Below are 13,888 nucleotides of genomic sequence, written 5' to 3'. Positions count from 1 at the left end.
ATAGTCTAACCTTGAGGTCATAAACGCATGAATTAACATTTCTGCATTTGACGTTGAGAGCATTGGTCGCAATTTAGATATGCTTTTGAGATGAAAAAATGCAGTTTCACAGATGCTAGAAACATGGCTTTCAAATGACAGATTGCTATCGAACAGCACACCTAGGTTCCTGACTGATGAAGAAGAATTGACAGAGCAGCCGTCAAGTGTTAGATAATGTTCTAGGTTACATGTGGGGTTTTAGGTCCGATAATTAACACCTCTGTTTTTCAGAATTTAGCAGTAAAAATTACTCGTCATCCAGTTTTTATATCGACTATGCATTCCGTTAGTTTCTCAATTTGGTGTGTTTCACCGGGCGAAGAAATATAGAGCTGAGTATCATCAGCATAACAGTGAAAGCTAACACCATGTCTCCTGATAATATCTCCCAAGGGTAACATATAGAGCGTGAAAAGTAACGGCCCTAGTACTGAGCCTTGAGGTACTCCATACTGCACTTGTGATCGATATGATACCTCTTCATTCACTGCTACGAACTGATGGCGGTCAGATAAGTACGATTTGAACCATGCTAAGGCACTTCCACTAATGCCAACAAAGTTTTGTAGTCTATTCAAAAGAATGTTGTGGTCGATAGTGTCGAACGCAGCGCTAAGATCCAGTAGAACTAATAAAGAGATACAACCACGATCAGATGATAGAAGCAGGTCATTTGTAACTCTAATGAGAGCAGTCTCAGTACTATGATACGATCTAAATCCTGACTGGAATTCCTCACAGATATCATTTTTCTCTAGGAAGGAATATAATTGTGAGGATACTACCTTTCTAGTATCTTTGACAGAAAAGGGAGATTTGAGATCGGTCTGTAATTAACTAGATCTTTGGGGTCAAGTTGTGGTTTTTAATGAGAGGCTTAATAACAGCCAATTTGAAGGTTTTGGGGACATATCCTAATGACAATGATGAATTAATAATAGCCAAAAGAGGATCTATGACTTCTGGAAGCAGCTCTTTTAGTAGTTTAGATGGAATCGGGTCTAACATACATGTTGTTGGTTTAGATGATTTAACAAGTTTATACAATTCTTCCTCTCCCACAGTAGAGAATGAGTGGAATTGTTACTCAGGGGGTCTATAGTGCGCTATCTGATGCGATACTGTAGCTGACGGCTGCAGGGATACAATTTTATCTCTGATAGTATCGATCTTGGAAGTGAAGAAGTTCATAAGGTCATTACTGCTATGCTCTTGGGAAATGCCAACACCTGTTGATGCTTGATTTTTCGTTAATTTAGTTACTGTATTGAATAAATATCGGGGGTTATGTTTGTTTTCTTCTAGAAGAGACGAAAAGTAATCAGATCTAGCAGTTTTAATGCTTTTCTGTAGGATAGGGTACTTTCCGCCAAGCTAAGCGAAATACCTCTAATTTAGTTTTCCTCCAGCTGCGCTCCATTTTCCGGGCTGCTCTCTTTAGGGCGCGAGTGTGCTCATTATACCACGGTGTTGGACTCTTATCCTTAATCTTCCTTAAGCGTAAAGGAGCAACCGCATCTAAAGTGCTAGAAAAGAGAGAGTCCATAGTTCCTGTTACATCATCAAGTTGTTCTGAGCTATTGGATATGCTGAGGAACTGAGATAAGTCAGGAAGATTATTTATAAAGCAGTCTTTTGTGGTAGAGGTAATGGTTCTACCATATTTGTAACAAGAAGTTGGCTTTACAGCTTTAGCTATATGGAATATACAGGAGACTAGATAATGATTTAAAGAACATTTAAAGAAAGTCTCCATAGCGTAACGTGAGATAAACAGCAAAGACAAACCAACATGTTCACCTTCTCTGGTTTAAGAAGCAGTCTTTTATTTTACTTTCGCATTAAAACCAAATCCTCTGTCCCGTCCGCCGTTGTTTCCTCAGTATTCGTGTCATTTTTGCCTCTCGTGCTGACGCGGCGAGTATAAACCAGGCTCTGCTCCCAAAGAGCTCGCATTGAAAGCGCCTCTCTCACTCTCTTCACCTGTTCAGAAATCTTACTCCTGCTGCACTGTGCGGTGCCTTTGCGCCTCTTTATGCATGGAGCAGAGCAGACGTTTTGGAGCAGAGCAGACGTTTTGGAGCAGCGCAGACAATGCACTGGCACAAATGTTACCACATCAAATTTTAACTGCCACATAACTATCGGTATCGGCATTGGCCAATATCATTCTGAATAATCAGCTATCGGCAGAGAAATTTAGTATCGGTGCATCTCTAGTATATATATATATATATATGTGTGTGTGTGTGTGTGTGTGTATGTGTGTATATATACAGGTGCTGGTCATATAATTAGAATATCATCAAAAAGTTGATTTATTTCACTAATTCCATTCAAAAAGTGAAACTTGTATATTATATTCATTCATTACACACAGACTGATATATTTCAAATGTTTATTTCTTTTAATTTTGATGATTAGAGCTTACAGCTCATGAAAGTCAAAAATCAGTATCTCAAAATATTAGAATATTTATATTTGAGGTTGAATAAATGACCATCCCTACAGTATAAATTCTGGGTATCTCTTGTTCTTTGAAACCACAATAATGGGGAAGACTGCTGACTTAGCAGTGATCCAGAAGACGAACATTGACGCCCTCCACAAAGAGGGTAAGTCACAGAGGGTCATTACTGAAAGGTGTGGCTGTTTACAGAGTGCTGTATCAAAGCATATTAAATGCAAAGTTGACTGGAAGGAAGAATTTGGGTAGGAAAAGGTGCACAAGCAACAGGGATGACCACAAGCTTGAGAATACAGTCAAGCAAAGCCGATTCAAACACTTGGGAGAGCTTCACAAGGAGAGAACTGAAGCTGGAGTCAGTGCATCAAGAGTCACCACGCTCAGACGTCTTCAGGAAAAGGGCTACCAAGCTACTTCTGAACCAGAGACAACGTCAGAAGCATCTTAACTGGGCTGTGGAGAAAAAGAACTGGACTGTTGCTCAGTGGTCTAAAGTCCTCTTTTCAGATGAAAGTACATTTTACATTTCATTTGGAAATCAAGGTCCCAGAGTCTGAAGGAAGAGTGGAGAGGTACAGAATCCATGTTGCTTGAAGTCCAGTGTGAAGTTTCCACAGTCAGTGATGATTTGGGCTGCCATGTCATCTGCTGGTGTTGGTCCACTGTGTTTTCTGATGTCCACAGTCAACGCAGCCATCTACCAGGAAATTTTAGAGCACTTCATGCTTCCTTCTGTTGACAAGCTTTATGGAGATGCTGATTTCATTTTCCAGCAGGACTTGGCACCTGCCCACACTGCCAAAGGTACCAAAAGCTGGTTCAATGACCATAGTGTTACTGTGCTTGATTGGCCAGCAAACTCGCCTGACCTGAACCAGGTGTCAAGAGGAAGATGAGAGACACCAGACCCAACAATGCAGATGAGCTGAAGGCCACTATCAGAGCAACCTGGGCTCTCATAACACCTGAGCAGTGCCACAGACTGATCGACTCCATGCCACGCCGCATTGCTGCAGTAATTCAGGCAAAAGGAGTCCCAACTAAGTATTGAGTGCTGTACATGCTCATACTTTTCATTTTCATACTTTTCAGTTGGCCAAGATTTCTAAAAATCCTTTCTTTGTATTGGTCTTAAGTAATATTCTAATATTTTGAGATATTGATTTTTGACTTTCATGAGTTGTAAGCTCTAATCATCAAAATTAAAAGAAATAAACATTTGAAATATATCAGTCTGTGTGTAATGAATGAATATAATATACAAGTTTCACTTTTTGAATGGAATTAGTGAAATAAATCAACTTTTTGATGATATTCTAATTATATGACCAGCACCTGTATATGTATGTATGTATGTATAGAGTATAGCCTTCTCTTGAAGGCTACCAAAGGGCACTCCACCCCAGACTTTTGCCGTTCCATCAAGGCCTACACCCATAATCATCTGCCATGTGTCATCACTGATTGTCCACAGGTGTTACTCATTAGTCTAGTTAGCTCTGTGTATAAAAGCCTGGTTCACGCTGTTGTTCATTGTGAGCTTTTGTAAGTGTTACTCTGCATCTCTGAGCGTTATCATGTACATTGGTTTTTAAACCAATTTCTTGGATTACCCCCTGTTGCCTGTGTTTCCTACCTTGTTTGTTCATGATTAATTGCCTGTGTTTGTTCTTATTTTCAAATAGGTCATTTGTGTCAACACTGAAATATTTAAAAAATAAAGTTATTTGTGTGAAAGCATATTGCTGATTATTGCCATATTAGAGGATCTTTTATGTCAGATACGACTGACTGACCAATATAGCTAGCCTACAACTTGGATAAGATTCCTAAAAGTTTCATACCTACAGCACTCATTACAGACATTGATGCACAAACGGGGATATGTTCTACATGTCTACAGTATAAAGAAATACTAAACCAGTCTTATAAACTCTTTGATTTCGCTTAAACAACTTTAAATATAATATGCATGCAGAATAAATTATAGTAAAATTTATTTACATCACTCGACAGAAAGGATTTTGCAGGTTTTAATAAAATGTAAATTAATAACAGTCATAAGCATATTTCCAGTACACGCCTCAGGCTTGCACAGTATCAGCAACTCACTCATCAGAATCTTCGGTAATCCTCGGCAAACTTCGCCACGGCACATTCGGTTCCTGTTGAGTCCTCAGTAATCCTCGGCAAACTTCGACATTTGGTTGAACCGGCTTGTTCGGTTCTTTTGAGTTGGATGTGCTACTTTGGCTGTGCGCCCTGCGTCATCAAACCGGAATTAAAGTTCGATTCAGTTTGATTTGTGAACCGGCTCGACCGCTCGATCCACAAAAGTGAATTTCAACAAACTGAGAAAGTCAAAAAATGTTATGTTGTGCCCCACTCTCTCCCCTTCTTCAGTTCCTAACAATTATAGTGGGAACCAAACTAAGAACTGGTACATGAACAATTTAAAAGACAGGATTGGACTGTGTTAGCTTACAGTAAATCTTTGGGCTAATTCTAGTTGTTAAGGCAGTGTACAAATATCTAATATCTTTTTGGAGACCACTTCCTGTGAAGAAATGATAACTTTCATTATTTCAAATATAGGATGGTACATTTTTGGCACACAATACATGAATGGGGAAAACACGGCGTGCTAGTTAAAAGGACAAAGCTTGACAAACAGGAAAACCAAGCGATTAAACAGATAAGACAATGTCAAGGTTTCCAGACACCTACAGATTTGGTCATGGTAAATATAGGTCTACCCACACTTAAAATACAACACAATTCGATGTAAAACTATAAATCTGGAGCTTTATAAACCCCCTTGTTCTTGTTGTTTTGAAAGTAAGTATTTTAGTCTAATTCAAATGCATTTTTTATTGTGAGGTCATACAGATTTACAGAAAGTCTTGGAGATGTTTTTCTCACAGTTAGTTCATAAAGACAAGAAGTACCTTTGGTCCAGTTGTACCCATGTCAGGTACAGTTCAAACATTAATCTCTAAGGCTCTAAAGTACCCTAACTAATTTAAAACTATATTGTCTTCAAAGATACCATTCTACAAAAATTAATTATTTCAGCTCTTCATTTTATTCCTGTTCCTGTTCCTGTTCCTTTTTTTTTTTTTTTTTTTACAACTAATAACTGATAACTTGCTATTCAGAAGACAAACAAGTAAACATTAAAATAACCTACAGTTCATCAGTAAATTACAGACAATTAATATTGAGTTCAAATTAGGAATAGATTATCTTTGAACTTGAACAATTTTAAATTACAAAAATACTGACCAAATAAAAAACAGCTCACATGTACAACTGTGCAAGTCAGTAAATAAGTGAATAGCTCACTTATTCACATGTAATAGTGTGTAGATAAGAGTAGGTCAGATGTTGAATTATTGAAATCCTGAAACCTAAGATATAATAATGCATAATAATGCTTGCTAATTTTTATGGTTCCTTTCAGTTCTGTGAGTCAGCCATGTACTTGCGACATTTGACAAGCAGTCTGTCCTTTGAATTTAATAGGAAATGATGAACATATTAATATAGGCAACAAAACATTGCTGTGTGATTAAAATTTTCATACTTATATTATGCACTAAAAGTATCTACAAACTAGAAATATCTTACAAATAGTATACTACATGAGCACTTTTGTAATTCTTATCTTAGCACATGGATTGTATTTAAAAATTGGGAATCAGCTTATTCAGTAACTAATTGTGCTGCCAAATGCAATTGTTGCCTCCATAATGTTGCCTAAACTGCATCCGAGACAATAGGATTCCATTGTGGGTACAGTTGATACAGTGTGTTTTATCTGTGCCCTGCTGACCTCCCTACAATTTTCTCTAAATTGCATAATAAGAGAAATGTACAAGAAGCTAATTATTGTTTAAAGGCGCTAGTGAAGTGAAATTCTTACACTTAAACTTACCCTGCATCCCAATGTGCATACTATCCATTCTAAATTCTATGTGAAAGTAGTAATGGTCAATACTATTTAGGGCAGATAGGGTGGATAGTAGGCCTATGCACATTGAGACGCAGGCATAGACTTTGTTCTTTGGATTTGAGAACTACACATCCTTTTTTCAAATTTTCCCAAACTGATTCAAGTGTTTGCATGTTATATACTGCCATCTAGTGGTGAAATAGCAGGACAAACGATCATTTGTCCCGAAGGTAATACTTAAAATAATAGTACATGGATAATCATGTACTAATACCAAAATTAAATACTTTAATATGAACTAATGATGAGTTAAGGCATGTGCTAATCCAGAACAAATCATAACTAAGACATGACTAATATGAATTCATGTGTGAATAATGACCACCTTTATCTTCACCTTCTATTACAACTTTTGTGTTAAATTTCTAAATATACAGGCGATATTTCAACATCATAAAAGTCATTAAAATCAGTATTTGTCATTGTTTGAGGTGTTTTGAGGTTGCAATGCCACACATGGATGTATTATAAAATCATATCTTATTTTTTTATTTATTGTTTAATTAATAAATTAATCAATAACCCAAAAACATCATATGGAAGATTAAACTTCAAAAATAATTTTATTCATTTTAAAATAGAAATAGGTTATATGTAATATGCTATATGGTAAAAGAAACAAAAAAATAACAAAGTGGAAAAAAAACCTGTAAATTATTTTAAAGCCTCAAATCTACTCTTTGAATAAAATTTAATTATTTGTACTTGTGATTTTGGACATGTGATTTTCTTATTGCTTTTTATATTTGTTTTTATGTAATTTATATGTTATTGCCCGTGTATGTTCTTTGTTCTAAAAACTGCAATTAAAAAAAAAGTTCAGACGCATGTTTTACCCACCATTTGGGAGACTATCAAGTTTGGATCAGTTTGTGAAAAGAAAAATATTTATTTTATGATAGATTATTACTTTTTTAAGGTAATAAATGTATGAAAATTCATAATTTGCAAAACAATTCCTCTGTACAACGTGTTCTTGATGGGTTTTTTTTTTTTTTTCTTGTTTGCCATTACGTCATTGCTTCGCACACCCAGTAGTGGCGGAAATGCACCACCTGCTGGTTTGCCATAAAACAAAAAGAAGAGGCAGAAGTAGGCTAGAAAAGAATAAGGTAAGCGTACTAACTAGTTCAGAAGCTTTAATTTTCTTGGCCGATCATTCAGAATAATAAAAACATTTAACTGATCCATCAGCCCATAGTTTAAACAGTTGTTGACGAACTTGGATGAAGCCTTTGTAGATCTGCTCATCAAATGTTCGGATGCGGAAGCTCATGATAGGAATTCTGCCCACTGCGTTAAAACGCCGACACGGTGAAAGCTTTATTTAAATAAACTGTTAACATACAGAAATAATAATAAAATAAAATAAAATAAACATCTATAAAGTTTGCAGATAGAGCCCATTGTGATTACGTGACCTATTCAGTTTATATTTTGCTAATAGCCTGTACGTTTTTCCACATGCGGTATAGCAGCTCATTTCAAATGAATACAAATACTGGACACTTTCCCATTCATCTCAAAGACAAAAAACTTTCCCCAATTTATGCATAATTACACCATTTTAGAATAAAAGTTTAGGCTACTATAAATTACATAAATCCAATTTTCACATTCCAAATGTTGTAGTAGATTTCATGTGGCCACACAGACAAACTACAGATGAAATGTTTGTCAACACCCCTCTTTATAGGAATACACTACTCATTTATTTTAGAAACAAATTTAATATAATTCACTTAAACAACTGGTCCCTGGACTGCAGAAAAGATGCCTGACTTGTGTGATGCTTGGGGAAGTACAAACAAAAAGATCTTGGTGAACTTTTCATAGGTAACAATGAACAGTTGTGTATTGTATTTGGTCTGTGTTAATTTTACCACTGACAAAGAACTTGTATTTTTAAAATATTTAGTTGTTGTTGTTGTTGTTTTATCACAATTCCAAAATTACAATACATATTTTGAAGAAGAAAAAAAAACATTTAAATGTAATTTTATTTATTTTTAACAGTTTAGTTTATTTAGTTTTTAATTTAAGTTTATTTTATGTATTCAGTAGGCCTATAGTGAAGGAGTGGTAAGCCTAATGGTTTGCTAGTTACATATACCACAACCATAATAAATAGCCTAATGTATCAACACAAAGCTTTCACAACTTTTTTACTTATCTAAGTTTTATGATAGGATTTATGATAATAGGATCATGATAATGTTTTTCTTTTATTAGTTTTCCCTTACGTCATTGATTTAGTTGTGGCGGAAATGCACCACGAGCTTCTCTGACACCCTTAGAAGAAGAAGAAGAGATTAAGCACTTATAGTTAGCACAGATATAAATTTTCTTAGTTGATATCGTTCAGAATAATAAAAAGAGGGAAGAGACCAATCAGTCCGGTGTTAAAACAGTTGTTGATGTAATCAGAAGTGTAGTTATAAGGTTACAATAAGCTACGGATAAGCTAAAGGTAAGAATAAGCTAAACATAGCCTACTAAGCACTTAAGAATCTTTTAATTTTCTTGCGCGACCATTTAGAATAATAAAAAGAGTGAACTGACCAATCAGTCCAGCAGTAAAACAGTTTTTGACAATCAAAAATGTGTAGTTATAAGGTTAGGCTTTTAGGCTTTTTTAATTTGTCTATAGTTACTGTAGGCTATGTCTACTTTAGACTGATGTTACAGTATGTAGCACCTGACCAACCGTTTAGGTAAGTAACCTACATCTTGTTGGACAACATGTTGTTTTTTTGTATATTTGCCTAGATGTATGCTCTTCTGAACTATCCATTAATTTCCACCTAAATAGCTGCATATTTACCGGTGGCTGAATGTTCGGATGCGCTATAAAACAAGAGATATATAAGGGGTCATCTGAAAATTCCACATTAAAACGTCGGCACGTTTTATTTTAAACTATATATCAATGAGCTGTCAGTGTTAACATACACATATCATTAAAACATTTTCACAGGTTGTAGAAGGGGCACAATGTGATCTTTAACTTTGTTTTTACTCTTTAGAGTAAATACAAATAAATTGGGACACTTTTTCCAGTCACGATCTCTATGGGGGAAAATGTTTTCCATATATTTACTCTGTTTTAAAAAATAAAATTCTCTATAAATGACATAAATGTTTTAACATTGCAATTGTTGTAGTAGGTTTCTAGTAGACACTCTTTATATGAAATATTGGCACAAGAAACTCACTACAATATTAGAATGTGAAAATAAAAGGCACTAAAATAATTCTAAATCTAAAATTATTGAGCACTGTACGCATATTGTCAAAATGTCAGTGTGAGTGAATTACAGTGATTTGTTTTTAGAAATAACTGAGTAAAGTATACGTATATAAAGAGTGGTATTTCCAATCTCACCTGTAGTAAGAAAGCTTGGTCACTAGAACCTTCAGCAACTGGAAAGTATTATTTTGTTCCCCCTAAAATAATTGGGCATGTCCCAATACCCACACTTGCAGACTTGGACACATGTATGCGCTATAAAGTGTGTAAGACTTTCCAAGATCTGAAAAATGCCTAAATCCTCAATATGTCAAAGAAAACTTTGTAGTGCAAGTTAATTTAATTAGATGTAACAATGTGTGTAAAATGTAAAGTGTTGCACATACTGTATTGGTTCAGAGGTGAGTATGTATTTTGTAAAATGTTTGCAGCTGCTTTTATCACCTTAATAAAAATGTGACATACATTGGGACTGAACAGAAATGTATAAGTTTACTGTAAAGTGCGAAGTATTAAATGTGCAAAATGTGTAAATAAAGAGTACTCAGTTCAGTACTCAGGCGCTCTCTGAGAGACAGTTGTTCTGTGAGTACACATAAAGCTGCTTTTTAGACAGCATGTATACTAGATTAAGTTCTTTTTTGCGGCTTATTGTGTGCAAATATTCTGATACACTCAAAATCATGTCAAAACTCATCTTGGCGAGTATTCACATGAAAACAGTTTATATCTTTGATCCGTGCATGAGGTAAAAGACGGCAAACCTGCTGTCTGTGTCATTAATGTAATCAAACAACAAAAGACAGAGAAAATCACTTACTGTTCTTGATTGAATAACTTTTGTAACTTTAATTGTAAGGGTTTTCCTGTATTTATTTATACAGTAAATACTGCTATTTTACATTTGATTACTTCATTCAGTGCCTGTACTATTTCAGTACCTGAATACGACTGTTAGACCTACCTGAAAAACTGTTCATTTATTTTGTACCTTTATTCAACTGCATGTATTTGTGCTTTTGCTTGTAATTTTTTTTATTTGTTCTTATTGTATTACTGACTTTTTACTTGTCTTTTAGTTAGAATCTATTCAATTTAGAGTTTGAAATCAAAATTACTTGTGTTGTGTGTAAGGTATATTGCAAAGCAAAATTAGCGCCAGTTGTAGGCTTTCAAATTTCTGTAAGTATTTTCTTAACAAAATCAACAACTAATAAATTGTTAAAACATAAATACATTAAGTGAGGAAACATTTCAATGGCACGATTGTAATTTATCCAAAAAAAAAAAAAAAATGTCCATGTTCCTGGTCTAATTTGTTAACAAATCATCAGAGAACATTATTCAAAAGAAAGAAAATATTTTCTTTTCTTCTTTTTTTCTATTACCTATCATGTAGAAAACCACTTGTCATTCAGTCTGTTTTCAATAGATAAAATAAAATCCTGCGCTACATGTTTTCTTATTGAATATTGTTTAACTTACATGAGTTAAGTGTGAAATCGTACGATTTTATATGATTAGTCTAAACCCCAGTGACGGGTAGGTTTATGAGTGGGGTTAGGTGTAGGTAATTCGTACAAATTCATACGAATTGGCAACTTGTAAAATACGTACGATTTAGCAAAAATCATATGAATTTGTATGAGTGAGGTCGTACGAATTTGTACGAATTAGCCACCTCGTAAAATATGTAAGAATTGTTGTGAGATCGGCCTGGAAATTTTACAATACTTGGTTTTGTACTGATCTTCAGGAATGTCAGCCAATCAGGAAGCACAATTAGATGAACTGCTGGCTCTAGCAAGTATATATGATGAAGAGGAGTTTCGCAAGAGAGAATCAATGCAGAAAGGTGAAATCCGTCTGTGCCTTGAGCTTCCACCTAACTTCAGACTGCTACTCAAGGGTGAGATTTTAAAGATTGCTTTTGTCATTATATTGTATATTTGAATTAGAAACTATGAATATTGTACTGTAAACTGTGGTACAAAATCTATGATAAATTATATAATACCAATACCTTTTACCAAAAAATTTTTTTTCTTTTTTTTTTAAAAGTCAAGAAAGTAAAAAGGTTCAGGTTGAGGAACTGTATCTGAACTTATAAGTGGACTCTGATCTAATTTTTTGGGCCCAGAAAATGAATCAGACTTACTTTCCATGAGTTTATTTGCAGCATGGGTATTCTGTGAACCATGAAGGCACTAAAACAAATCAAGTATGAATACAAAGTATCATGAGTCCTTTGCACTTGAGTTATGCATATTGTAATACTATGAAAGCTTAAATTATAAAAACGTAATTTTGACTTTTATCTCACAATTCTGACCTCTTTTCTGACATTTTATATCTCACAATTCAGACATGTTTCTCTGAATTGTAAGATATTAACTTAGAACTGAGCGAAAAAAGCCTGAATTGTGAGCTAAACAGTTGCAAATCACTTTTTTATTTCTTTTTATTGAATGGCGGAAAAAATCTTCCATAGACATCAGACAGAACAAAGTGGTACCCCTACACTTTAAAGTACACTTTCAGTATATTTATTTGATTAAATCACAGACTTCTTGAATTAATAATTGCAAATAATAAGCCATAGCACAGATTTGATTTTAATTAAGTAAACTTTAGAGCTCTATTTCATGCACTCCCATAATCTTTATCCTGTAATTGTGTTTTATGCATATTTTTCACAGGACAGGCATGCATAGAGTGTGGTATATCCTTTCTACCCCCCTTGGTTCTGAGTTTTGAACTACCTACAGACTACCCTTCATCATCGGCTCCAGGTTTTACTCTAAGCTCCAAATGGCTTTCAAGAGTCCAGGTTTGTCTTTTTTTTTTTTATTATCTGAGCTTTTTTAATTAAAGGGGACCTATTATGCCTCTTTTTACAACATGTAATATAAGTCCCAGGTATCCCCAGAATGTGTGTGAAGTTTCAGCTAAAATATACCACAGATAATTTATTATCCCACACTGTAAATTCCCCTTTTAGGTGGAATCAAAAGCATGCTGTTTTCATGTGTATCTATTTAAATGCAAATGAACAGCTGCTCCCCACTCACCTTTAACTCTTGTATGGTGTTTGGGTCTGTGGGACCCGTTTTCACTTTTTTGTAAAAAGAAAAATGATACTATTAATTATTTTTTCAAAGTCAAACTCATTGGCCTTGGCTCATTTTCTGTGAAGAACTTATATCAGAACAAATTTTCAATGACCACTCCCTGTACAACCCCCCGGCCCTACTCACTTATATTACATACAGCATGTTCGGGTCCACTGGACCCGGGGGTAATAAAAGTGTGGAAATTTTAGATCCTGTGTACCTTCACTCTGTCCTTCTATTGTCTGGGCCTGCTATTAGTATGTGTGTTTATGTACGTATGTGTATGTGTGCGTGTGTCTGTGTGTGTGTGTGTGTGTGTGTGTGTGTGTGTGTGTGTGTGAGAGAGAGAGAGAATCTGTAAGAGTGTGAGTTTTTTTTTTTTTTTTTGTCTCTGCCCCTCCCATTCTAGTGACCAAGGTATGACATTAAACGTGACAATGATTGTCCTTGAGGTGAAAAGCAGTGTCGCGATATCAGTATAAAGTTGAGTTTGTGGTAAAACCTTTATAGCACTTGCATAATATTGTTTGGTCTTTTACAAACACATAGTTACAGCAAACAAAAAAAAAACTAACACAAGAAGTACGAGGACCAAGATCCCAAATAAAGCAAACACTGTCCACCACAATGGTGACTTCAAATGAAACAAATATCAACATCTAAACCTCTGGCAATTATCAACAAAAGCTATAGATATCTGACATAGATAAAGACAGTCTGGTTAGTAATGAGTGAAGCTGGTGATGCTGTTTGTGGAGTTTTTTGATCCTCCTCTGCTGAGATCTTGAGAGATTTAATGTATTTGATTTGCAGTTGATTTTACCAAATGCTCAATCATCAGTTATTTGATCGTTTAATTATCCCATAAACTTCAATGCTGTTTCATTGAAAATTATTTTATTTTGAAAATTTTTGGACAAACACAGTGTCTGTGAGTTGCTTTGCATTAACAAATGGAAATTACATTGAAATAAATGTGAGTTTAAATTTAATGCATCCT

The 13,888-nt window shown here is 34.8% G+C and overlaps 1 protein-coding gene across 1 annotated transcript in view; it reads left to right on the top strand.

Annotated features, from left to right (window-relative positions):
- Positions 1-7,564: 7,564 nt before the first annotated feature.
- Positions 7,565-13,888, top strand: part of LOC131520877 (E3 ubiquitin-protein ligase RNF14-like) — a 70,817-nt gene continuing 64,493 nt past the window's right edge. Inside the window, exons 1-3 of the mRNA XM_058745391.1 lie at positions 7,565-7,637; positions 11,532-11,684; positions 12,475-12,605. Of these exons, the coding sequence (XP_058601374.1) occupies positions 11,534-11,684; positions 12,475-12,605 (282 nt within the window). The 5' untranslated portion in view covers positions 7,565-7,637; positions 11,532-11,533. The remainder of the gene's footprint in view (positions 7,638-11,531; positions 11,685-12,474; positions 12,606-13,888) is intronic.

The sequence above is a fragment of the Onychostoma macrolepis genome, chromosome 15 (genome assembly GCF_012432095.1).
Source record: "Onychostoma macrolepis isolate SWU-2019 chromosome 15, ASM1243209v1, whole genome shotgun sequence".
In the NCBI taxonomy this organism is placed as follows: Eukaryota; Metazoa; Chordata; class Actinopteri; order Cypriniformes; family Cyprinidae; genus Onychostoma; species Onychostoma macrolepis.
Note: the sequence above shows the minus strand (reverse complement) of the source record. Positions and strands in the feature narration are given on the sequence as shown.